This window comes from Fringilla coelebs, assembly GCF_963513975.1.
Source record: "Fringilla coelebs genome assembly, chromosome: 3".
NCBI lineage: Eukaryota > Metazoa > Chordata > Aves > Passeriformes > Fringillidae > Fringilla > Fringilla coelebs.
In genome coordinates, this window is record NC_140030.1 from 90,619,654 (window position 1) to 90,647,361 (window position 27,708).

The 27,708-nt window shown below is 39.2% G+C and overlaps 1 protein-coding gene across 2 annotated transcripts in view; it reads right to left on the reverse strand.

Moving 5' to 3' along the window:
• Positions 1–4,015: 4,015 nt before the first annotated feature.
• Positions 4,016–27,708, reverse strand: part of EML4 (EMAP like 4) — a gene marked incomplete at its 5' end in the record, with an annotated part of 147,700 nt that continues 124,007 nt past the window's right edge. For both annotated transcript variants that reach the window (XM_084203538.1, XM_084203537.1), the window contains 12 exons: positions 4,016–6,798; positions 7,266–7,396; positions 11,762–11,860; positions 13,124–13,211; positions 17,189–17,286; positions 18,460–18,548; positions 22,493–22,560; positions 23,170–23,301; positions 23,421–23,546; positions 25,032–25,183; positions 26,970–27,105; positions 27,328–27,462. In XM_084203538.1, coding sequence (XP_084059664.1) covers positions 6,334–6,798; positions 7,266–7,396; positions 11,762–11,860; positions 13,124–13,211; positions 17,189–17,286; positions 18,460–18,548; positions 22,493–22,560; positions 23,170–23,301; positions 23,421–23,546; positions 25,032–25,183; positions 26,970–27,105; positions 27,328–27,462 — 1,719 coding nt within the window. In that variant the 3' untranslated portion in view covers positions 4,016–6,333. The remainder of the gene's footprint in view (positions 6,799–7,265; positions 7,397–11,761; positions 11,861–13,123; positions 13,212–17,188; positions 17,287–18,459; positions 18,549–22,492; positions 22,561–23,169; positions 23,302–23,420; positions 23,547–25,031; positions 25,184–26,969; positions 27,106–27,327; positions 27,463–27,708) is intronic.

Consider the following 27,708-nt stretch of genomic DNA (forward strand, 5'->3'; position numbering starts at 1 on the left):
TTCCCAGCTGGCAGAAAACCCATGGAACTGCAGATCTCCTGATTTGTGAATCAATCTAAAAATGCATTACAACTTTTGACATAAGAAACCCAGCTTTGCACGCTCAATTGACATTTCATTTTCCCTTTGCCAGACTCGGGGTAAATGGGATCCTTTCAGAAGCCCTGTCTGTACAACAGCCATTTCACATTAAACAGTCACGAAAAATCTCTGTTTAGCATTAGCACTGGAGGACACCTGTGTCTGGACAAGATGTTGCCTCTCCCTCTGCTCCCAATTCTGTGTTGTCTGGCTCTTCAAGTAAACATTCCAATCAACACAATGCTGAAAACAAAGTTTTCCACAGAATTCTGCCCAGGGTAGAGTCTACAGCAGCAGAGTGCCCACCCATAATGGGGTGCTGCTCATACCCACTCTGGACCAGGGGAAATGTAGCAAGAGCAGCTTTGGCATACAGCGAGCAGGCTGCTCTGTGCACACACATCACAGCTCTGTTTGCTCCCTCTGCTTTTGCTGTCAGATGGAAAACTTTTTGCCTGCTCTGCTAAAGCCAAAAGCTTTGGTTATAATTTTGTTTCTGGGGGTTTTTGGCTTGTTTTCCTGAGCTATGAGGTGAGTCCCCAGGCATCCCTGATGTAGCAACGACACCGAGGTCTGCTCCAAGTTCCTTTTACTTAGGAAATACATAGTTTTTGAAGTTCCCAGTTCCATTGTCAGTGTGCCCCCAACAACAGAGACACTCATTGTCAGAGTACAAAATTCAAGGGATTTTTATACTCACATCCTAAATAGCATTTGAAGCTGTATCCATTGTCTGATGCACACAGCTTATGACTTTGCTCTTCTGTGATTTTCCTGTATGCAGCTATAAGGTGCACAGCAGGGTGTGAACAGACTTAAAAAGGAAAACAATTATTGCCAGTGCAAGGACTGATCTCTGACAGAGCTGTGGAGGGGGATAAAAAGGGGACACACACACAGATGCTAAGTGGATTGACGAGAGAACATTTAAAGGAAGCTGAAAGAACTCTAAAGCAGCCCTAAAAGCAAATGCCTCCTCTTGCTTGCAGCCTGGGAGGGCAGTGAGGAGGCAGGGTGAGGAGCCTTGTCCTGTGTGACAGAGGATTCAGAGCAAGGTCCACTGGTAACACAAGCCATGCACAAGAGAAACATGGCACTGCTGGAACATCCACAGAGGGAACAGAGCAGACCAAGAGCTCCCTGGAGCACGTGGCTCACCAGACAAAAACATGTTCTAGAGACAGGAACCTAAAAGCAGTTATCAAAAGATAAAGCTGGGACAAGGTAACTGACTATGATTTGGAGAGCCTCCATGAACTTAGAGAAAGTTGGGGGTTTTTTTAACAAGGAACCAACAAGTGTGCTGGTTACCTGAGAGCAAAAATGATGTGACCCACACAGAGCTACACAGCAGAGGCTGCTGACAAGGCACAGCCCTGCTGGAGATCACTTGGTTGGTGAGAGCTGGGAAGGGTCCAGGGGTCCCCTTCTGAAAAGGATACTGGGCTGTAAAAATCACAAGGACATAAATATCCCTTAAAGATGTAGGCTGTTTGTAGATCTGGGTTCCCTAGAAGAACTTTTTGGAAAAAAGCTGTTTTCTAGAATCATTTGTTAAAAGTAAAACCCAGCAAAAATCTCCATAAACTTCCTTTCTCAAACCCCTTTTAACCATCCAGTACATCCAACAGAAGTGAAAAGTTTTTATAGACGTTAGCACACAGACGAAAACTGGAAGAGGGAAATTTGGGGTGTCTGGTGGGGAACCAGCATAGGAAACAGCTCTGGTAAAACCAGTTCCACCACTGCCCCTCCTCTCCCAACCCTCATGCCTTACCATTCTGTTGGGAAGGCTTCTGTGCTCCTAAACCTTCTTAATTAACTGTGAAGTCATCCACACCTCCCTTTCAAGCCAGGAAAGAAAAAAAGGCCTGGAGCACCCATCTCCATGATCCATTTGATGCTTGCATACGTGTATCTGCACACAAAGCCACCCCATGCATGTTAAATACATTAAAATGTGTACACTGGCCAGGATTCTAAAGGCTATAATCCTACTGTAAGCAGTTTTTCATTCTCAGTTGATTAAAGTATTAGTACATAAAACATCTGTCAGAAATAAAGATTAGGCAATGGGCTTGGACTTGTTCAGGAGGAAAGCAAACATGCAGCACAAATATCACTCAAGTAAAACCCACCTCATGTAACAGTAACCCTTCCACTGCCAGGAGCCCACATTTTATTAGCATGAAGCTGTGGAAATTAGCATTTTTTGGTTGGTTGGTTTGGCTAAGCCTAAATTTCACAAGGCCAATCTACTCACTTCATCCTGATTCAACTGAAATACTGCACTGAAGGAAACATTCACATCTTATGCAGTGAAGCACAAAGTAGAAAATACAGCATATTGTTCAGTGCAGACTAATCAATGTAACAACCAAAATAAAATTTGTGTTCATTTTCGTAGACAAAATCAGAACCATTGCTTTCTAGGGACAATTAAAAAAAGTAAGAAGCTAGACCTTGACATGCATCATATGCAAAAACTAGTACTTATTATTTATATAATAATAGATGTATATGAAAATTCCAGCCAGATCAACTCGAAGAAACTCATCATTTATCACTTCCCATCCACATCCCCAGCCTGTTCCTCACCCATCCTGAAACTTCCATGGGAAAAAACCAAAACCCATATGGATATGTGGTCACACTCACAAAACCCAGTATCACTTTATCTGATTCACCCCCACGGATGCAGACTGCAAGAATCCATGAACATGGCACTCCTTAACTTTCCAGTGTTTTGCTATGAAACCATACAGACATTTTAATACAGACTTTAAGTTTTCCATCATGTAATTATAGTTTTATGCCTTCAGTGGTGCTTCCACCCTGAACTTCACCTCCACAGCACAAATACCATCACTGCAGCTTCCTGAACTGGCGGCAGCTGCTGTTGTCCCAGGTGAGGAGAGTGGGCACTTGGAAGCCCTGTCCCACCTGCATCACTAATGAGGGCTTGAAGACCAGCTTACCTGCTGTTCAGGAAGACTCCTGCCTTACTGAGAATCCCAGGAGAGGAGGTAGCAAAAGCCTTGAGCTAGAGAGAAAGGGAGCAGAGCATAGAAAAGCATGCACTGCACAGCTGCAGGTGTGCTGGGAACACACAGCAAGACCTTGGGACATCTGCTTGCTGCTCAGGGCAGAACATTCTCCTGGTGTTAGCATTCCCCTGACAATCTGGTGGAAAAGAAGAGTCGAGGTTTCCAGTCCCACTCAGGGTGGCAATGGTGGTGTTTGTTTGCTTTTCCTTTAAATGAGGATAAACACGAGGTATTTGTTTATCTGGCAGGTTTCTTCCTTCTGCACCTCACCCTCCCCTTTTGTGAAGGGCAGAAACCAGATGCAAGAAATGGAATGATTCAAAGCCTTTGAAAAGATGGAATCTCACACAAGGAATATATTCATCACATTGTGACCTTCTGCACCTGCAGCTGGACAGACTATGAGGAATGGGAAAAAACTGGGGCATTTAATACCTTATAGCCAAAATAAGTTTGTCCTTCTCTCCTGACTTCCAGAAGATGGAAGTCTGGATGGAAGACTGGACTCTGCAGCAGGACAAAAACCTTTTTCTAACACTCTGCCACTCGTCAACTAGCTACAGAAGGATAATGCCAGCTGTTCATGAAAAAGGGAAATGCCATAGAACTTATGAGACATAAACAAGAGCAATATTTAGATCTGACAATAGTACACATGATGCTGAGTTAACTTATTTTTAGACAGCTTGGGAGCTGTCTGAAAATTAAAATTTAAAAAAGCACACATTGAGAAAGTTCTTTCAAAAATCACAGACCCAGACACTGCAACTGTGATGACAGCATCCTCTTTAGATACAGAAGGAATCAGAACAGACATGGAGAAAGACACTGCAATGTTTTATTTTGATTATTTTATTTTTTTTAATCTTCAAAGTTTTCTGCCTCAAGACAGGAATGCATGATAGATAGAAATGGCTCAAACATCTTCACATGAAACACTCTTAATCATAATTCATTCACAATTATTTTTCTAAAACATCTACAGTTACATAATCCCATTTCCATCCATTATCACAGATTTAATTATTTGTTAAACAGTAGTTGCCAGCAATTGAAAGCTGTAAGGCTTTTTGCATATTAGTAGAGTCTTCTGAGCTACACAAGAATATCACAACTCTAACTCTCACTTACATGGCAACCCCAGGTGACAGATGTTCCAAAGAGAAATGTGTTGCTTATGTGGAGTTCATAAAAATGACAGAGAGCTCTCTGCGCCTCGTTAGCTCTACTATCCCTTTTCCTTTACTAAGATTATTTTCTAAACCTACAGCATATTCCTCATTTGTAACCAAGAACTTTGATGAGCTGATGAACTCTATCTTCCACTGCTGCTATTTGGCAGATTTGCAAGTCAGGCATACTAGAGCTCTCCAGTAAAACTCTATGTACAGAGCACAGTTTAAACAGATGGGTTGCTTGGAATCCATATCTCCCTCCATCTGAAGGGAACTACTTTGAGGTTCTCTGGAACTGTTGTAAACAAGAGGATATTTTTTTCTATATATATATATGTGTGTATATATATATTTATATATTTTATATATAAATGTTCTAAATGTCCTTTGGGAGTCCATTTGTTTTTATCTTTCCAAATGATGACTAAATACCTGATCTGTAGCATTTCTCCTGAGAAGATACTAGTAAGGGAATGACAGTTTTGATGCACTTTGGAATGGCACAATCACGTAAACGTTTGCACAATTAAGACTTATGAACTCATCCAAAGTTTCTAAACATGATATTCTAACTAAGAACTAAAATAACAGCACAATGCAGCAAGTTAAAAAAGAAAATTCTATGTAATCAAAATATAAACAAGTACATAGGAAATGGATATCTGCCAGTAAATCTATATCTTTTTTAAAGTAGGAAATGTATGCACTTAAGAAAAAAAATGTAGCTATCTGACAAACTTTGTAAAAAAAAGTACTTTCCAAATGCATAACAAATGCCAAGATATCCCGTAACTGGCCAGGTAGAGCCACATGAGAGCTACATGGCTTAGAGCAACCTGGGGAGGGGTGGGGTGGAAATAAAATCACAAAAACAACAGATCAGCAAGTCTAGGGAAAACAAAAAAAAAAAAATCACATCATCATCATCTAAATTACTGTATGCTTCTATCAAAACTGCTAAAGGAGCCAGGGGAGAAAACAGAAAGTAGAGATTGCAGTTTAATGATTTTTAAGAATTACCTCTAAAAATTCAGAAGAAAAATGTATCAACTTACTAATTCTAAGCACCAATTTAATAATTTAAGTTAACTGTACTTATATTTTTCATACTAGGGATGGAGCAAGTTCTGATTGAAGGCTTAAAGTTTAACTCTGGAGCCCATCTGACTTCTGTGTTCTTGTCATGCTTCTTCTGCTGTTCACATCAAAGTCACAGTAAAAGATTCTCTCAGGTTTCCAACTCTCTAGGCAAGCAATTCTTTGAAGAGACAATTACGTCCTATAGTTTAAGTCAACTTTCAGGTCATGAAAAGTGAAACATGCCAGTATTTGGTTAGTCTGCTAGTTAAGAGTCTGTGAAAATGGAACAGTCGACACCGTTCCTCGACAGGATTTGCCTTAGAACTAGCAGCACCCAGGGCAGACCAACTTTGAACACATCCAGACTCCACGAGGAATTAGTAGTGTTAGAAAATTGCATATGTGTTAGATCAAGAAGGCATTGCCATACATGTGGCATTGTTACGTTATTTTTCCTCTCTTTTTCTCAAGGAAAAACAAAGGAAAACAGCCCTACAAAGAGCTTTTTGGTTGGTTTTTTCATTCTGTTTGTCTTTGCACCTGGAAAAAGCAGCACAGTGCTTCCCAGCTGGAACAGCTCAGCGCTTCCCATCAGCTCAGTTCTTCTAGAAAGCACTTCCACGTAGTTAAGGTGGTCTACTTCAGCTATTTCTCAGAGCTAACCTTTTTTCCAGTATGTATTTCATGCCACTTCCTGACAGCAATTTCAGAACTGAAATGGATCTATAGTAATGTCCACTACTAACTGCGACCAGATCTTGCTACAGACCATCAAGCCAGGCCCTTGGGATGGTTCCACGCGTTGAACTGAAGCTCAGACTAAAAATCTCACTGAAACTCAAAATCTGGAGTGGTCATGAATCTCAGCTACTCTTCCCTATTTGAACCCTCACCCTTGTAATGAAAGCACGCACACCATGGGAAAACAAGAACCACCTGAGCCGGGAGCACTAAGAGAGCGCTGAGTTCTCCTGCTGCTCCTCCGTGACCGTGGACTCGCTGTGCTCCTCGCTCAGCTCGTTGGAGGGCTCCTCGTAGCTGGGCTCGGCGGGGTCCAGGCTGCTGCCCTCGCTGTGCTCCTCGCTCTGCTCCTCGCTCTGCTCTGCACACTGCTCCAAGTTGCTCTCCAAGGAAGCTGGAGAGCTGCCAGTTACGCTTTCGTTTTGGTTCATTTCGTTAAAAGGCTGGGGCAGATGTGCAGGAGGCTGCACAGCGTTTTCACTGGCAGGGATGGGCACTTTGGTGGCACCAATATCCAGGACAATGTCATTTGGTGGCAGAGTTACCTTCTCCACCAGTTTCCACTGAATAATACTCATGTCTTTGCCTCCAGTTGAAATCAAGTGACCGTCGCTATGGGTGAAGCTGACGTTCGTCACATGACTACTGTGAGCACTGTATTTGTGACTTGGGGCCTATTGAAAAGAAGCAGAAAGATAAGTCACATGTTGATAGGAAGAGCACATGATATGGAAATTTAAAACCACTAATAGTTTTGCTTAGCCCTTCAAGAGAGATCTTAGTTCACAAAAGAGTAAGGAATTATATTTATATGAGATGTCCCACAATACTTCCTCTCTTTGCAACTCGGAACAGATTTAGATCTTTATAGAAATAGCAATGGACCTCACACTAAGGCCAGCAAACACAAAGCATCAAGCCTTTTCTCCAGAATTTAATGATAACTATTGACACTTCTCCTTTAGGTATATTATTTTATATTTATACTGTTTTACACTTTCTATTTTATGTGTAAAATTAATGGGGGTTCTTGGATATAAAAGATGTATTTGCCTGCCAGGCTCCAAAACAACTATGCTGGAAGCAAGGAAAGCTTCAGGCAATGTAAACAAGCACATGGACTAGACTGGTCTAGACTTACCTTTGGCTTGGAACAGGGATACTGAAAGAGATGGACCTTACAAAAATCATCAGCCACTGCTATCACTTTTCGGTTATGGGATCTGACAAGGGCATTTATGTCTGTCCCATCTGATCCTTCGGGCCAAACTCCTAGGGAAGAGCACAGCAGATATTCACAATGGTGGTTTTGGAAACAAATCAACAGACAACTCATGAACAAAAATAAAATCGATAAGGCTGTGAGGAAAGGCAAGATGAGCAGAAGGTAAGACAGAAATTCAGCTGAAAAATGGAATGTGCAGTGCATTAAATGTCATTAATATTTTGCTAGTCTAATGCTGCTACCCTCAGCCTGTTCTCCCAAACCCTCAGTTTCAGCCAGGATAACATCTTGGGCTTAACATTTGTTTCCTGTTCAAAACCTCAGTCTTGTTTAAACCTTATCTTTAAATTAAGTTTGCTACTAAACTGGTAACTCTTAATACTGTCATTCATGCACAGACATTTTAAAAACAACAGTGATGCTGAAGCACAAGGCAAACCCAGGTAACTGTACATTGTGGTCCTACCACTGGTTTCATTTGCTTGACTTCTTGTACTTTAAATCTTAGTGTTTGTGTAATTCAAAGAAGACAACTGATTGATGATACTCTGCACAGAAACTCAGCCTGTGCAAGTTTCATAGATGTAAGTGCTGTCAAGTGCTTAAGTACAATTCAATATGGTTTTAAGTCAAAAGAATGACACAGATATGTCTAGACAAAAGAATAACAACATTTCCTAGATGAAAAACTGATCAAATTTGGGATGGGGGAGGTTCTAAACAAAATTATTTTAACAAAACATAAGGGCATTAGAGATTCCCATAATAAAACAGACCGTTCACATCAGCATGAAAAACTGAACAAAAGGTAAGCAAGGAATTATAAAATATGCCAAAGGTACCATGTTTTTAAAATCAGATTTGGGCTTCTGATTAGGCTAGGAGTTAGCTGGAATTTTTCCCCCTCAAATTTCACTCCCACCCTGAAAAACTCTGTATCCAACTGACCAAGAGGGCTATTGATTATCAGATATGAAAATATCTTCTTCCTCCCTTACAGTTGCAGATCTCAACTAAAAAAAAAAAAAAGATGGGCAGTCTACTGTTTCATACAGCACAAAAAGCCAACTCAGAACTGCCTTTTCTTCTTGTTTTTAAGCAAAACGACAAAGAGTGTTTAACTTAAAAGCTGTTTTTTCCCATTCTTCAGTGGGTGGAGTAAGAGCATTATTTTCTCTGAAGAATAACAAAGGAAGCTTGTTAAACTTGTTACAATGCCAATAAGCTACATTGTAGGTAATTTACTAAATAATGACATGAAGTACTAAGGAAAGTATTCAGAAATATTTTGGCTTTCTCACATCAATGAAATAAAAGTGAAAAAAATCTATACTATTGAAGAATTTTCAAGTAGTTCAACATGAATGAATTTTACCTTTCCTCATTCATTCTATATATGAAATACTGTTATCATGTGGGAGTAATAAATGCCTAAAGTTTCAGCTACCACCTTAGGCAAGCTTTGACAAAGAACTATGCAATTTCCTCTTCTTTTTCATTTCCTCTTCTTTTTCATTTAAGATTAAAAGGACTACTAGTCAAGATTGAAGCTTTTATTAAACATCTTTTAGGTTTGCCAAGTCCTTTAGCAGCTCCAAAGGTAAGGCTGCTTTATCCTAAGACAGCAGGATTTGCTTTCAATGCATCAGGCAAACATCAAAAAATCCAAGACATTAATATGACTGAGTTTTGAATTCTTAAGATAACTGCAAAAATTCTTAATAACTGCAAAAATAACAAAACCCCCAAGTAACAAGACTTTATTATAAGGCACAACAGCAGCACTTCATTTTTAACAAATTCTGCTAGACAGCAGTAAGCCTCTCAAAAGAATCTGTTCAGGCAAAACTGTGGGAAATTTGCAGCAAACCCCAGAGTGACTTCAAGCATTCGGGGTGCAGAGTGATGACACTGCTGAGCCAACAGCACTGCCAAAAGCAGTGATGCTGTTCTCATCCACACCACACACTTCCATCCTCCTCCTTCTGCTGAAAACGCTGCAATGCGCGATCCTATGGCACACTACCCACACAGCTGAACTGTAAAACATACCCCAGACTCCAAATCCCACAAACTCAACCCTCTCTCCTGAGCACCACTGAGCAGCCCCTGGCTTGCCTGGATCCCTGAGCCAGCTGACCCTTGGGTTAAAGCCAGATTAGCAAATATCTGATAGGTTGGCTTAGCTGCACTGTCTGATTTAATGGGAAAATACTTGCCTTTGTTTGAGGTCAAACCATAACTTTAAGATTCTGCAAGGGGTGTCAGACTAGCAGACAGTATAAAATTAGGGCATGATGAGTCTTGGCTAGGAAGTTTAAATATATTCTGTTGTGCTCTGGAATACCATCACATTATCTGCTTTATCTATTTCATGCCCAAGTCCTCTGGCACACTGAAGATTTTGAGAGTAGTTGAAACTAATTAAACTTAATTCAGAGTGGTTGAAGTTTGTATTAATCCAAAAGAAAATGCAGACAGGATCAGGAGACTTATCCACTTCCAAAAGCAATAAGTAAAATGGTTTCTCAAAACAGTGGTTATGGGAGCTGCTCATGCCCAGCCTGGCCCCAGCCACTAATAACAGCTTCTATCTAACAGCTGTCAAAAAGACAAAGCCAGTGGTCTAGATGTGAAATCAAACTCTCTCTGCACTCCCACATCTCACCTCCTTAGGTCAGGAGTAAAGGACACTTCTGGGAAAGCCCTGGAATTCAGAGAGCTGCTGCCCTAATTCTGTCTGCTCTACCAAATGTAGTGGTAAAAGTTCAGTAGTAACACAGTCTGCTACCTCCATGTTTCTGGTAGATTTAAGTACTCTGCAAAAAAATGTAAAATGTTTCAGCTCCAAGCCCATTCCATCAGGAAAATGCAGTCCTTGCAAAGTGTTTTCCTTGTTCCTGGTGAAAGGCATCATATTAGCATCAGAGTTTTGCTCTTTTCACTTTCTGTGGCCTCTCCTGAATCTTCTGATACTCTGTTTTAAAAAAAGTTTTTGCGCAGCACTGTTATTGCAGTCACAGTACCAAAGCGAGTGAGGAAATGACTGCTGTGCTCCAATTCCTTGTAAGCCTGAGCTTACATGATCAGAGTATCAGGAGATGCTTCTACTTCACCCAGACAGACTGAATAAAAACACCTGCAAATACAGTCTGGTTCACAGTTCTCAGCCTAATGGAAGCCAGCATTTTCATCCAACTAGCAATAAGCAACAATATTTAGCTCCAGAAAGAGCAAGCTCCTTTTTCTTTCTGCTACATTCCAAGCTCCAAAGAAATCAGAAATATTTATGCAGTCTATCAATTAGTCAACTTTCTTCTCTGACCTCTTTATTTTTCCCATTCTGTCTCAGATCTTTGGTATCCAAAAAGGAAATAATGCCTGGTTATTAACCACCAAATGCCCTTCACCCAATCAATATGCCACTCAAGTGTGTCAGTGTTAGCCCTCACACCAAGCTCAATCCTTTGAGGCTACCTGCTTGTTATGCACATGACAGCCCTTAAATACACACAAGAGGTGTCAGAAGCTACAGAAAGGACTCACACTTCACTGATTTTCTTCTATCCTGCATGTAAACTGGTATTCAAAGTTGACTTCCTAGTAGCTGTGAAGAGAAGATTTGTAGATCTAATCCTCACCTCTAAAGAATTTGCTGATTTATTTGCTTTTGGTATTTTGACCAGAACAGAAGCAGGTGCCTGACCTCAGTGGTGGAAGAGAGATGTTCAGCACCCTGGTCCCACAACTTCACTGGGAGGCTGAACCTTACTTTGATACCCCTCACAGAGGGGTTCCTCATTTATGGCCAACAGAGCTGCCTACAGAAAAAGCAACTTGAACTGTTTTGCCACAGTCTAAAATGGTACTATTAAAAGCAGATCTGTCAGCTTTCTAAAATTGTTTTTGTATAATTAAAAAATAAACTAGTAGGTAGAAATCTGTTTATGCTTTAAAGCATTTTTATTCTTCACAAACAGAGTATATTACTCACCTTTGATTACAGGTATCAAAGTGCTGTCATAATTCTAATTTATGAACTATAACCTACACTTGTAACACTCTTGTTCCTGGCCCAAAACAAGGTAAACAAAGGAAAATGCACATGTGCCATATGAGCACTTTAAAATATCAGCCTTTTGCTTCAGTGCCTCCATAATTTGTAGCCTAAAATGACAGTGGGAGAGTCAACCCCTTGACTTCAGGAACTAAACAGAAATCAACTGTACATTGTCTATAGAACACTTGGTGCACTTTAGCACAGACAAATACTGTGGTCACACACTTTGGTCTGTGATCTCAGCACCATCCCTTAACAATCATTAACAGCGTACTTTCAATGAGAAATTGAAGCAAACAAAAACACAAAAGTACAGTGTTAGTAGGTTAAAGGCAAGTTAAACAGTGCTTACCAAACACCTGGAAGCCTAGCACACAAGTGTACGTTGTCCAATCTATATCCTTACAGTCAGAACGATTCCTGATTAGCTTACAGCCACTTGGAATGTCCCCTGTAAAAAAAAGTGAATGATGAATTATGCAATGCAAAATTTCATTTCTGTAGGTGCTCTTTGAAGAGATGCTAATGCAGTAAATAAATGCACCTTAAATCCAATCTGGAATTAAATTATAGAGGCGAAGACAGACCAGAACCTTTATAAAATTCCAGATACTTGAAGCTTTACTTGGTTTTTATGGGTCATATTTACTTCTCATTTCCCAATTTCTGATAGCATAACCTCAAAACCACTTCCCTGCAACTTGAGTACTCTGCTACTAACTCTACAAAATGCTTTAATGTAGTCTGTAATATAATAATTTCTTCTTCCTACTAGCTCCACTGATGTGCTAGAATTCAGTAAATCATTCAGGAAGCTGTGCTTTTAAAACAGTGAGCAACTACTGCCAGAGAAGCTTTAGAATGTGTGACAACTTTTATCTAGAAAAGGAAAGACTGTCTTGCAATACACCAAGCCTGTAATAATGGGTCATGGCTCTTTTCTTCCCTATACATGAAATTATAAACACCTCCACTTCCTTTATAGACTGCACTATCTAGATTTGAAACCTAACTTGTGACAGGCAGAAAAAATAAGTTAAGGTGACAGACATTTAAAATGTTGACAATTCTTGCCTGTAAAGGGAAAAAAACAACAATCCTCTTGGACCCAGTTAAAGCCATAGGAAGAGAGGAATAAAAAACCCCAATTTTGAAACAGACTAATATGCACTACTGATGTTGAACTTCTGGCATAACCAGTATGTGTTACATTCATGTTTTCACATATTAAAAAAAGACAAACACAAAAACATTATCACCACTACCTCATTAAAGTAACATTACTGCTTTTCTTAGTTTTCACCACCACCAGCCAAGATAATGTTTCAAACAAGAAACCCCAGGAGAGAACTGTGGCACCGGCCCACTGATTTTACTCCCCCAAAATAACTGGTATTGTTGACACTAATTAGACAACTGTATATATTATTTTCAATCTACAGAACTTTTGGCCAACATCAAGACGTAGAGCCACTTGTTCTGTAAATTCTACACTGTTAAACTGATTTATGACCTTGTAAAGAAGTAAGCTATATTTGGCATTGCCATTAGGTAACACACAGCTCTGAATAACATCAAGATATCAGGTTACACAAGTTCAAATCAGTCCCTTTGTCAGTAAGCATTTTGTACAGTCCTGATCAAACACACTTTTCTGAATACTCTGACAGCTAATACATATTTCTGTTTCCAGTGTATTTCATTTCATACTTACAGTATAGTATTTCATAGTCTCCTGAGTTTGACATTATATACTTGTTGTCCGGGGACCAGTCAAGGTGTGTAATATAGCTGGAATGTCCCTGAGGAAGAATGCAGTAACACCAGTGTGAAACACTTGATTTTAATTGAAAGTGGAGCAGAAGTTGCACCCACAGATGGGAGAGCTAACATTAAAAAAAAAAAAAAAAATCACCTTCCCACATGCCCCAGGTTGGCTGCAATTCACTTGTGTGCCTTTAAAGGCTCCTTAGTCCCATTGCCACACTCCCTAACAGCTAAACAAACACAGGCTGGGCATCCTGCCTCTCCCATTCTCCCTTGTAAAGCCTGGCCCTCTTAGACTCCAGAATGATTTACTCCTAGAAGGCATGATGCTGATATATGGATGAACCCAAATTTATATTGGAATTAGGAGCATACACATTGCTACTAATTGTGAAAAGCAAGTAACTTGCACAGGATCAGTTTGAGATCCTAACAAAAATGTGACAGATAGGATTTCTTTATTTCTCTATCCATTTAAAAGCACTTCCATTAAATGCACACTCATGCAAATAACCCTTGCTCATGCTAAAAATTTAGGACACCTTGGTTAACAACCTCCATGCAGAACTACAAGATCATGGACTGGTGTTACAAGAATATGTTTCTAAGCCTGCTGAAAGGCTCTGCTGTGCTTTTTGCACTGCACCGTGTTAGCACCAGCTTTGGAAGGTGTCTGCCCTACAGGCACTGGCTCACCTTTATTAAGAATCAAAACCCTTTGGTCTAGTTCTTAGTTATCACTATTAAGAGCACACTGAGGGTTAGGGACCCGGCTTTGGTTTTGAGGAAGAAGACAGATGCAGCTGGACAGAGTATTTTTTCTGTGCACAAACCTCTTTTGAGGGAACTAAGAGTAATAACAACAGTAATAATAAAGCTATGAAAGGCTCTAGAGAAGGCACAGATTTATATAAGATAGGAATCATGGGCAGCAAAATAATAGAAGTGACATCCACGTCACTCTTCCTCTCTTCTTACTGCTCCTTTTCCACTTGTAAAACCATCTATTTTCTCCCTTTCATAGTCATTCTGCCAGGAAACAAGCTGCCACATTCTTGACTGACAGATGTCAATCCATGTCCCTCCCTCAGTGGGCATTGTGAACAAGATGTCCCTAAGCCCCCCAGAGGGTCTCTTGGCACAGCCAGGGCCATGCAGAAGCTCTGCACTGGCTGCTGTACCACCCACCACGCCAGCTTCTTCCACAGAGAACTCCAAGAGATCCTGATTGCTTCCAGAATTACGTGTAGAAACACACCCATGGCCCATCTCCCTGCTCCCCGGTTCTCTGTGAGAGACTGCAAAAGCATTTAGGAGAAAAGCTGGCCTTTATGATTTGTTTACTTATGCAGTAGTTTCTGCCTCAAGCAGAGGAACTGTGTATTGACATAACTGCTTTGCAGTCATGGGTGAGACATATGATACTGACATGCAAACCTGGTACTAAAAAAAAAAAAAGTGCACAATTGGCTAGGATTTTTTTCTCCCTCCCTTATTTTCAAGTCTTCTGATTTGCAATCAAACTCCAACATGGAAAAGAGTTGGTCAGTCATTTACTAAATCGTGACAGACATTTGGCAGCTGTTAAAATTCCTGGGGGTGGTGGGGGGAGGGAACAAAGCAATTGGCCAGGGGGCTCCAGGCTGCAAAATCCCTTCAGACAAGTGATCACCAAATGACGAACTGGAGCACAACATTGTTATCATATTTGCGAGAGGAGGGTCCCGTTTTCTATTAAAATCTTTCTTTTGTAGCTGGCCACCAATAAGGCAACATTTTAGTCTCTCCTTTTCTGTACCTTTATATACAATGAATGACTCATACTACTACCAGCTACAAAAACTATATGACTAAATGGAAACTCCTTCCTCCACTGGCAGTGTTTATCTGTTTCAGACTTCAGTGGTGCAAGGTTCAAAATGCCCACAGCCTCTAGGACAGGCACACTAATCACTTCAGTGTACCAAATACTTCAGAGTGGCTGTCTAAAGCCACTCTGTGGCTTTCACCCCACAGCCCTCTGAGTCAATGCCCAGCACTTATTCCTGTTTTGCTAAGGTGTCTGTGATGTAAGGCAAACGAGACAGCAGCAGCTACCCGGGAACTGCTGACACGCTGGAAGTTCAGCCCCAGCCCACACCTCCACACTGCTGACTGCATAGCTGGAGCCCTCAAAAAACAGCTGCACTCGTCAAAATGGTTGCTTTGGCTCATCTGAAGTTCTGATCACAGCCAACATTATCCCTTGGTGTGGAAACAGGCCCGCAGGTCTAGAGACTTGCCTCTCTAGCAGCAGCAGAATGCCTGGCTCTGACTGAGAGGGGATTTAAACCTAACAGCAGGCATACAGCCCTTATGAACCAGCTAATGCTGGTTCAGTAGATAAAATCCTTCTGAAAGAATTCAAATAATGTATTCAAGCTGGAAGAAACAACCAGAAGTTAACTACCAGGAGGACTGAGTCATACTATTTGGAGGTCACCCGTGAGGCTACCGAATGACAGAATGCCAGAAGGATGCAGTGCCAGGAGAGCGCTCCGAGTCCGAGCATGCCTGGGTGTCTCCCTGCTTAGCATCAAGCTGGTATGGGCCCTGCAGGGCGCTGCCAGGGAGCACAGGGGAGGCGCAGGGCAAGTGAAATTGGATCTGCAGCCTCGCAGTGAGCTCCGCTGTGAGCTCCGGCAGCTCCACATCGCTGCCTCCTGCACCGGCTGGGAGAGTCAGGGAGCTCAGCCCCGACACAAACCGCGCTGCTGATTTTGTGTTCTACACGGAGTCGCTCACACTGAAAGGAAAGGCGTAACAGAAATCTGCTTTGAAGCTTTGACACTACTGCCTGGGTGCAACAATGCTCAGCTCTCCCACACCAATTTTTACAAATCTCTTTCCTGCCAAGGCAGCTGGACATCCAGATGTTGGATTAAATTGCAATATGCTCACTCCGCATACATAATGCATAGAAATAAATGATCTTAAATATCTTCAAAGAGCTCACAAAGGCCTTGAAATACAGAGAAAACTAAATATTATGCATGTTAGGATTAGCCTCTCTGTGACTTTATACTCTATGGTTAAAAAGTAATGTTGAGGTGAGATGCTGTACTAAGGTGCAGACATTCACTGCCACCCCCCCAGCTCTACTGGGGCCCTGGTCTGAGCTCCCTGCGGGCTCTCAGGGATGGGGCAAACCCAGGGCTGCTGCCTGCCCTGGCAGCCCTGTACCCCCACAACAGCTGCACACAGGCTGCTCTGCCCCCCGTGCTCTAGTGTGTGTCACATTTCAAAGGTGAAACTATTCTTATGACATAATATGCAAATCTCATTAAGTTTCACCCGTTCTTAATGTAAATATTTTCACAAACCTTGAAAGATAGCTGAACTTGAGGCCAGAACACTAAATAACTAAACGCTTAAAGAAAAATAGTCTTTCTTTTTAGCACTGGGACCACCTCATCCAATGTAACAATAATAACAGACTCCACTCCCCATGCTACATTTAGATCTATTTACCCTGGACCAGATCCCTCATGTTCAAATTTTGTAGTAACAATTACAACTGAAAACAATGTATATTTGCAGCCCCCAAGACTACACGCTCTAACGGAATTACACCACCCTAATATTATGTTGGTTCAAGTACTTTACCAATAGGAGGAAAACATCCCCAAACAATGTAATATTTTCCTTGAACAAGTTTCAGGATATAGGTACAAGGTATTTCTCCATCTTACTGCTAATTTCCCATTTTAGAGAAAGAAGGCAATAATCTAATAAACTAGTCATATCTGATGCAAAAGTGATCACTGCACACTAAGAAATGCAGTAGCCATGAGAGACTGAAGTTTAAAAACAACCAAATGCTGAAAAAGCCCTATAAAACATATTACCAAAAGAGAAAAACATGAAGCTGGAAAGAGTTTCACTGCTTAACATCTAAATGTATGCATAACATCAAAATGCATGTACAAGATGTAATAATCATGTAAATGATTAGTCATGCTCCAAAACTTACAGTGCATTTTCCATATCTGCTATACTTTCTTCCATTTTCTGTTACTACATAGAGGTAAATAAAGTTGTCGTGGGATCCAACTGCAAGTAAGGTGCCATCTGCAACACAGAATATTTGATATAAACAAATAGAATGCTTGTTTTGTGAATTTTAATTATTTCAGGTTTATTGGTAAAACAATAGTCTCAGTTAAACTACTCCTTATGAATTGTACTGAGGGATTCATCACAGTTTACACTATGTTTCTTTTCAGCTGTATCTGTTTACTTTGTGGCCATGTTTTTTGGACAAGTTCTTTCACTTCTGCTTTTTTTTAGAATAAGTGTTCAATGGACAGGATATAAACCCTCAGACTGCACCGGATTTCTGAAAGCTGTTGACAGCAGGCAGACTGGAGTTTTATGCACCATAAAAATGCAGAAGAGTATTTAGTCTACAGATAGCTTAACTTTGGAGGTGAGGACTGCAAATAAATCAACACTAAACATACAAAGATGTGGAATTTTCAAACATTATAAGCATTTTGCTATTCTATCTTGTCTCCCTTTAAAAAACTATATGTGGACAAGAGCTGCCACAAATCACAATCAAACATCTCTAAGTGTCAATGAGCATCAGTGATTTAAAATAAATTGCTGTGCTTGGCACATGTGGCAGCATCAGAGGAACATTTTGCTTGCTGACATTGCATGTGAGCCAAAAGCAAACAAGAAAAAGATTTACAAGCATGTTCTTCCATCCTGTTTTAACAGAGAGGAGTCAGCTTCTGACTATTTGTCATATCATGTCTGAAGAGGAGACTCAACACTGGTTTGGACTCCATGTAATCCCAGAACAAACATTTCACAAACAGCTCTGACTTCCAGACAGACGTGAGTTTAGTTTTATGGGTTTGCATTCGTGAACTTGAAAACTAACTAAAAAGGTTATTAAAATATCACTGAAATATTAAGCTTTTTACAGACTTTTCTGTTAACCTCTCAGCTATTTGAGAACTTCTTCTGGGGGACTAAAGCCAGCATTTATTATGACAGCAGAGTTCAACATGAAGAAAAGGCTGAGAAAGGTGATGGCGATGTTTGCAGTTACAAAATTCCAGGATTTAGTACAAACAAACAAATCCATAAGCAAACCTTCAGATACACATTAAGCATTTGAAACAATTTTTTCAAAGCTGTGCCTTTTCTAATGCCTGGGGAGTAGTTTAACACCATTCAACAGAACACCCATCAGGTTTATCAGAATTATTCTGACTGTACAAGTCTGCCTACCTACTGAGTAGCGCATCACTGAAAGCTGCTCGTTGCCATCAGTGTGTATTGAAACCAGATCCCTCGTTTCTGCATCCAAAACAAACCACCTAGAGAGAGGAGAATTCCAGTAAGTATCACTTCCACTAAACAAAAAAAAAAAAAAGTAAAAGAGCTCTAACTGCTCCCTGCCTTCATCATCTTATGCTAGCCCCTCTAGGGCAGCATAGAGAACATCTGTTTTTAATGGAACACTTTTCTGGTTCACAAAGCAAGACAAGTTTCAGTGAACAATATATGAAAGATTTTAAATACCATTCAATTTTTTCCCCCTTTCCTGAATACTGTAATAATCACCAAAATGTCTACTGGACAATAAACATGCTACCAAACAGAAAATATGACTGCATCTTATCATCATTAAGCCTTAAGCTGAATTTCATTCTGCTTCCCTATTTTGGAGATAAGTTTTGAGATAAAAAACTGATCTTTCAATTTTAATATAAAGCAAAGTTAAAAAAAAGAAGTAGTAGATGTAAGTGGAAAACATTTTTGCACTCATTGTAAACACAATTTCTATTCTAGCTTGGTATTTTTCTCTCAATCTTTTTCATTTCTATGAATAATTTTATTAAAGAAAGAAGAAATAAGCAACCATTCACAAGAATTTGACGGTTCATAAACTAACACTTTATTTTATATTTCTTGCTTGGATGATTTATAGCTAAGGTAATTAATTGCATTTTTTATTCTTGAACAATAACTTTTAACCTGCGGTTTATTATTTATGAGGCACATGTGAGATGCTTAGAAAAACTCACTGGCGCACAGACCAAAATGGCCACTGACAGCAACATGTGCAAGATGGGCAGAAACTGAGCGCTTTGCAATGGGTCTGATGCCCACCCAACTCCTAAATACACTGAACAATGCAACACAGAGACAATGACCATTTAAAAAAATATATATTCATACCCACAGAACATGAAAAGAGAAGGTGTCAATATGGCTTAATACATTGGAGCTGTACTCAGAATTTAATTTCTTTGCTCCAAACTTCTACTCTCACAGCCATGAACATATGCCACAGGTAGGTTTCTAGCCCTAATGGCAAATGGCAAGTTCAAACACTGTGGAAATGAGCAAGGGAATGCCACCCTCTGTCTCACAGTGAACTCAGTGGAACATTGCTAAACCTGGGACCATTTATTCCACAGCAAATCTGTAAAAGAACCCCAGGAACAACATCACACATTGCTTTCTGTGGGTGGGGATGAGATTCCAGCTCATGCTCATCCAGGGTCCAAGATATGGGAAGCAGCCTGGTCTCAATGGCTTAAGCCAGCTTGTGGTTAGAGAGCCACATGAAAGAAATTAAACAAAATACACATAGAAAACCCCAACCCCACATGGCATGGACTGCTGAATAACCTGGGTGCAAGACAGACAGAACCAGTGGAACACAGGTAATGTTTATCTGATTTGCCTCTATTGCCTGATTTATTTCCTTGTGGCTCTGCCTTACGCTAACCTTGCCCTTCAGCCTTCAGTTTTCTTACCAATATTTACATTTTTGTTACACCCTTGTTAGGCTTTTTTCCCACAGTGCCTTTGATTACTCATAGGCTTAGTACTCAAGATATTCTACAGGATCACAGAAAGATCTAATTCCCTGCAAATAGTGCCACTGGAAGCATGGCAAAAGGATCTGAAAAGTGACTCAAAAAAGCTTTTTTAGTTTTCCAGCTGTGCCTTTTCAGCAAGCAGCAGGAACCACAGAAAGAATTAGTACTGCCAAACAACTGATGATCAGCTCCACAGCAGGTATGTAAGGAAGCGGTAACAAAACCTACAGTAGATCCTGTGCAGACAGCCCAAAAGGGGAAATAATACTGGAATATTTATCATGGAAAATGATATGTGAAAAACCCACCAAAAGCATGATGTTTGGCCTAATAAAAGACACACCACAGCAAAAAAAAAAAAAAAAAAAAAAAAAAACAAGAATGGGAAAAAAGGGAAAAAATTCAGTTTCCTTTTGATGTCTCAACTTTAACCAGCAAACCCAGCTTTCTTAGTCTCCATTCCTTGCCCCTGTCTCACTCACCTCTGTGCTGAAAAGCTGAGCAGCACTAGAACAGACACACACAAGGTTTGGGTTTACTAAGTTCTAAACAGATTAGCCTCATTCAATATTTGCTTTAAGATTTTTAGGCTATTAATCAAATTATTAAAATATTTGTTATGGGTTTGAGATTATTTTTTCTTATGTTAATCGAGATATATGATACAGCTCTCATTCCTTGGGAAATAACTCCCTTGGACCAGATTTTCTGGCACAGAAAGCACTGCATGATGCTGCTGCATAGGCAGTAATTTTAAAACTGTTTTGTTTATCTTGACTCAACTCCATTTATTTCTCATCCACTTATACACTTACCAGGTCTCATTTCAATTCAGTTTCATTTGTATATCTCAAACCCATCACTGAACTATACAATTTCAGAACACACTAAAATATAATGGTGAAAATATAACTGCTTAAAAACTCGTTTTACTGAAGGCAAAAAAAAAAACCAAAAAAAACAAAACTCCAAGGCCATCATCATAAACTTCTTGAACGCAGTATAAACTCATTGCTTCAAGTAAATTAAAAATAAGAATTTAAACTGAATGTGCCAAACTTGAAGCATAACATTAAATGCTCCAGGAGAGGGGGGAAAAAAAAGTCAACCAAAAGCAAGCAACAGACTGAATGCTTTGGCCATGCAACATGCCTTGACTGTGCTTGTGCTTTAATATAAGTTCAAAAACATCCAAAAACTGAAGAAACACAGCCTGACATTGCTTCCTTTTTACCTGTTTAAAATACTCTTAGGCCTGTATATTCTGCTGTGCTAATGACAACAGAAACATTAGTTCAATTTAATGTTTATAATTTTAAGATGGAAAGGTTCAACATCGTAATCAAATATACAAGAGCTCAGCAAGGTTTTTACTAGAAGGTAAACTTGGTTTTGTAGCCTGATTTTATACCTAATGAATTTAGCACAGACTGAATCTTCATCTTGAAGGAAACTCCCTAAAAATATTTAGCATTTCACTTTTCCAGGAAATTTTAAGAGTGTTGCACATGCCCAGCAGTTTCTAAAAACCAAACTTCAAATGGTTTTTAGGCATGAGGTTAGGAAAAAAAAAAATTCTAGCTGGCAAATTAAACACACAAAAATATCCACAATTTTCTTACATGCACCAGGCATTATTTTATCAAGTTATCAACCATGAGGTATAACTGAAACACAGAACAAAAATGCTAGAATATTTAATATGTGCTCCTCTCACCTTTCTAATGCTATGAACAACCTATTTTTTCTTTTAATTGGTATATTAGTACTCCCTTCCTGGGAGATGATGCCAAGCCAGAGTTTGACTATGAAATAATGTAACTTTTTTTTCTCCCACTGTAAGAAGTCCAAGTCAAAAAGACTCAGTTTGTTCTTTGACAGCTTGCAAAGGCACAATGACTTCAGGAAGAACAGGAACAGTTCAGTATCACTTCAGTGCAACAGTGTGCCATGCTGAACTCTGTCTTACACAAAAATCAAAATACCAGTCTGTTCACTTCCCTATCCACCTCAGTTTAAAAGGTTGCAAGTATGTTTGATTTGGGAAGGCCAAAGATCTGTACTGTACCTGTCTTAGAAAGAAATGTAAAGGGCACATAACATCGAAATATATGATACTTGGAACAGACAATAAGGAGTGCTAACAGAAATCTCTGCAAAAAACTAGTTAAAAAAATAATAAATCAAGATCTGGGCTTTCATTTAACATTTCATGTTTAAAAGACCAAACCAGCCTAACAACCACCAAACAATTCTTCTGCATTTGTCTAATACATATAAGAAGCTCTGTCCCCTTCTGCCATGCTTTTTAGGCTCCATAACCTCAAGCAAAAAGAATAAAAAGCAAATGAACTCCAATTATAAGGTGCCCTGTGTAAAGTGTCTCCTTTGCACTGTCTGTCATCACAGCTCAGCTGGAAGGCGTTTACCTGCCCGAGTGGGTTCCTATGGTGACCACTGCTCCGCTGGGATGGAAATCTGCACAGTGCCCGGGTTCCTGCATGGGGAGGCACAGACACGTTACTGCCCTGTCTGCATCCCCAGGGCCCAACACCTCTCCTCAAACCAAAGCTGTCCTAAAAGTCTGAGCTGAGCTGACACAGGAAAAAACAATCACTAAGCAGCATGCTAACCCTCAGACAGCTCTTCTCTCAGAGTATCAGTGACGTGCACTGCAAGAACACCTTGTGAGCAAGAGGCCGACATTTCTGTGTAAAAACTAATTTTGCTTGGATATCAGCAGAGAACTAGACAAACTACAAAATGAATGACAGTAAGGAAAGGACATCTAAAGACAAACCTTCACAACTGTATGATACCCTCTTCAGATTATTTTTTTTCCCCTGTTATTCAAACAAACTGTAACAAGAATAAAGGACTAAGCTTTATTCAAGTTGGCTTGTCAAAATGACATCAAGCAATGGTAACCAGATTACATCATACACAATGTCTGAATCTTGCCAAGTTTTTCAAAGCTTCAGATAGCTGTTTTTAAAAGCATAACTGCAGGATTTTTGTTAGCAATCAGGTGGGACAAGAGTGTTTCAGAGATTAAATGCTTTTTCCTATTTTCAAGCTTTATATTTAAATTAAAGGGTTGACATACATCTAGCAGCCTGGTCCATTCCAGTGTGTGGTCCACAGAGTTCCACATACAAACTTGCCTATCTTGGGCACATGTTAAAAATAAGTCTTTGAAAGGATGAGATGCCAGTCCCCAAAGTTCATCTGTATGTCCCTAGAAAGAAACCACATGTGATTTAACAATTAATAAAATTAATATTCTTAACGTAACACACCAGCAGAGAAAACCTTTACATTTTTGGATTATACTTCAAAAAAATAAGTCATGCTCACCTGTACCTCTACTACGAAACCATCGTTAAATGTTCCCCTCAAAACAAAGTTTCGCGAAGTACCCACTAAAAACTGATCAGCTTTTCCTTCTGCTACTGCTCTGATTGTTCCATACTGGTCAGGAACCTGGGAAAAGAAACATCTGACAAATCACATCAGGCATCTTGATAGGTCACAAATAGAGCACAGTGACAGTATCAGAACTGGAGTTCTCCCAGTAAAAAGGCACAATCCAAGTATTATAACCTCCATCAGGGCTTGACCTAAAACCTCCCTCATCTATTTGTTCAGTGCAGGCATACAAGATCTTATTCCAAGACAATCACAGTTATATCATTTTAATAACTTCAGTAGAAAAAAATTACAAATTCAATTACATAGCTTTTAAGTGTCAAATTCACTAAACAAATGCACTCCACAGCCTTACAACTCATCTTATAACGGAAGGAATAATACACAGTTACTATTTACTTTCCAAAACAGGTTTTCAAAACACACAGTAAATGCTTCCTGATTTTCTTAATGTTTCCTGATGAGCCTAAAGTAAATGTTCATATGCCTTATGTTAGTAATGATTCTGAATTTTAATGACTGTTTATTGCAGGCTTGAATTCTAAGACATGGGGTTTTTTTACAGTGAGCAATTGTTTGTTTTCTAAATTATTTCATTTGAGAAAATACACTAATATTAAGCGATAAGATAGAAAAATCAATCTGTCAGGATTCTGGTAACAAAAAAATTAGCTTTAGCATAACATTACTAACAAAAGGAAAACAGAGACATTGATAAGAATATGCTACTTAAGCCTAAGAATTGTATATGACAGTCAGTGGTTACTTTCACTGCCATGTTTTCTAAATGTCAGTATCAGATTCAAGGCAGTAACAAATCCAAGACTGAACTTACATAAGTGTTAAGAAAAAAATGTTACTACAAATGGACAATAGGTAAGTGGATTAAACCAGTGCTTAAAAAACTGTTTAAGGAGAACACATTATTTCAAGGTAAGGGAAAACCCAAGTTTTAAAATCCAAAATACATGACCTTTTCCAATTCATCCCCACTGACCTAGCACTGCCATATTGCCAAATCACAAAGAACAGACATATTCACTGAACACTGGGTTAAGGCTAATTTAAAAGAAGTTCCTCATCATTGCTTATGAATCATTAATTATTACAGAATTCTAATATGTATTATACCCCTTGTTTACTTTATGTCAAACATTCTACTAAAACCCTCAAATGCTGGTGACATTGTCTTTCTCCAGAGAGGCAAACTTTTAAAAACACAGGCAATACTAAAGAATAGCCTCAAACATCCTCTCAAACAGGATGAATTAAAAAAAGCCTAAACAACTAAGGAAAGGTTTTGAAGAAAGAAAACCCTTAACATTTCTGTTCAATTTAAACACAGGAGAACTGAAGTCTCATATAGGCTCATTTATAGGCTAAAATTTAAATACTTTTATAATGAAACATTGTAATCCACTTAAAAAACAGCAACGAGAAGGTTGCATCCTAACTTCCCCTACTAAGAGTGGGGAAGGCTCTGTCTTGCTAGCCAATACCTTCTTCAAGGCAATTTCCTTGTCACTCTTGCTTTCTTACCTCAATTTCCCTTTCAGGATTCAAATCATGATCCCACAGGATGATCTTTCGGTCTTTCCCACCTCCAGTTAGCAGCATTCCATTCCTCATTTGACAGAGTGTGAACACACTGCCATCATGAGCTTTGATTTGTTTGCTTATCTGATATACTCCTGTAAGCAGAAAAAAGAAAATAAGAAGGAACACAACTCATTTTTTTACATGTGGTTTATGAAAAGCTCTGCCTTTAGGCAGAAGAATAAAGGAAGTGTTTAATAATAATTATATTTGGACTGTCAGGCCCTTAGTATTGCAAACACAAGGTGGTAGTGTTTTCTTACAGGATAAAAAAGATAAAACAAAGGGCCCGCCTTTCTGAAGAAAAGCTTTTTTAGATTGACTGTCCTACAAAATGTGAAGGCAAAACCAAAACCAACAACTGGTAGAATGCTTTCATTTCTCTGCTTTCCAAAGGAACACAGTTTTTCCAGATGCAAGAGAAACTGTCTTTTAGAGTCAAAAAATATTTAGCAAGTCATTATTAGAAAAGAAGTAAAGCAACTTTATTAAAAGAAACTAGAAGACTTGTTGTCTATAGTGTTTTGGGAATAAAAGGCCAATTATTTATAGCAAAGTTTCCAGGATGCATGAACCTAATATCTAAAGCTGGATATGTGCTACCACACATAAAAATAGTACAACCAGCATTTGGCATCTATCAAGACAGCAGTCTACCCAAAGGAAAACACTTGGAAGAATGAAGGAGATGAGAAAATTAAACAACAGGGTAGCAGAAGAAGCCTTTTGCATTCTCATTGGGTCTTCACATCAAAAGAACTGCTGTTGGAAAGTAATTAAAAAAAACTAAACAAAACAAGATTCTGGTGCTGCATGTTTTCAAATAGCAATCACAGAAAAAAAGTGGAACAGCACCCAGCTATGAGCTGAATGTCGCTGACTCTGCCTATGGCTCAAGTCAGCTCAAATCAGTGTGCTCTCGCACTGTGAAACAGAGTATGAGATCAAGTCCTGTGACCAATCAAATGTGATAAACCAACTAAAACCCCACCATTAGTTAAGTCAACATAAATATTCTATTTGATAACACCTAGGGTTATACTGAAAAAAGGTTATTTTTGCACAAGAAATTATAAATTAAATATCAGATAATATTTTGAATTACTTTTCCATTGCAGTTAACTTGAAAGATGCGAAAAAGACTTACCTAAAATCAGACTTACTGTTAAAAATGTACTTTTTACATGAATGTTTTCCTGGCATACCAATTTAAACCAGAGTGTTTGAAATAGCTGCCAAGTAAAATGAATTATCATTGAATTTATGAGGGCTCAACTGTGCCAGGTCTGCATATGTTGGGTAACAAATAATTTTCCTTTCTTCTTTAAAAAAGCTTTGCTCTAAAGAGTTAGTTCAATTTCAAAGTTATTTTTTTTAAAGCATATCAAGACTCGAGGGTCTGCTAAACCAGAAACTGTTATTCATGTAACTGCTACAACTAAGCATTGTAATTGTACTTCACATACAAATTCTATTAATGTCAGCTCCACCACTTAATGGAATTCCTCTGAGACTAAGCATGGTGCAACATAAGCCTTAAGAGGCAAAGAGCCTGCAGAATCCCTGAACTGATCCTACAGCCTTTTTCAAATCACCAGATCAAAGGAAAGCTGATTAAACGCACTTTTAAAAAATGCAAAACATTTAGATAAAGTAGTTTTCATTCATTTCATGCACAGTCTCATTAATTATAGAGAAATTCCAGACTGCTCTTAAGTTAGCAAATTCATAGGACTTGTAGGACTTTAGTACCACCTGTTACTGACAGGAAGTGTTTGCTCTGAGTCAGGCCTATTTCTCTTTTCCTTCCATAATGCCATTTTTTACATTTGTCTTCTAGAGACTATGCAAAATCTGTGATTAAACCCAAACATGTCCTACCTTTAGCTCCTTTTCCTGGAGTAGCTTCTACAGTAGTTTTGCCCCATATAAGTATTATCCCACCTGAGTCTCCAGTGAGTACATCACCATTTCCCAAGAAAGCCAAACATTGAACAAATTTGGGTTTCTCATATTTCTGAAACAAAATAAGCAAGAGAAAGGGATAATTGCTTGTACTTGCTACATAATTAGAATAATGCATCCACACTCTTACACCCTGCACAAACACAAGCAGAATTTAGCCTTTTTTTGTATGTTTACCTCTCTGATCAGACAGTACATGGTAACAACAAAGCAAATATACAAAAAATGTGATTTCCATTGATTTAAAACTGTCCTGGTATCAAGATATTATTACCCCAAATATCCCTTGCTTCCTTGATAATGAATTGCCACTCCAGGTCCAGAAAAATATATGAGATTTGCCACACGTTATTATGGTATTTGCATCAGTGGGATGGAATTCCACAGCAAGAACAACTTCATTTGTAGTCTGAAATAATAACAGAAATAATATTTATTCAGAAAGGACATTAACTACTAGAAACACATGTAAACCCCCAAGTTTCAGAACAGAGATATGTAAAACTAGATAGCTCATCATATGCTTCAAAGGTTTTTTTAAGTGTTCTTTGTTAAGTCAGCTGTCTGAATGACTGCACATACAATTTTATGTATATTGATTTTTCACATACATAAGAGATCTTTATTAAACTACGGCACACAAGTTAGGGTTTTA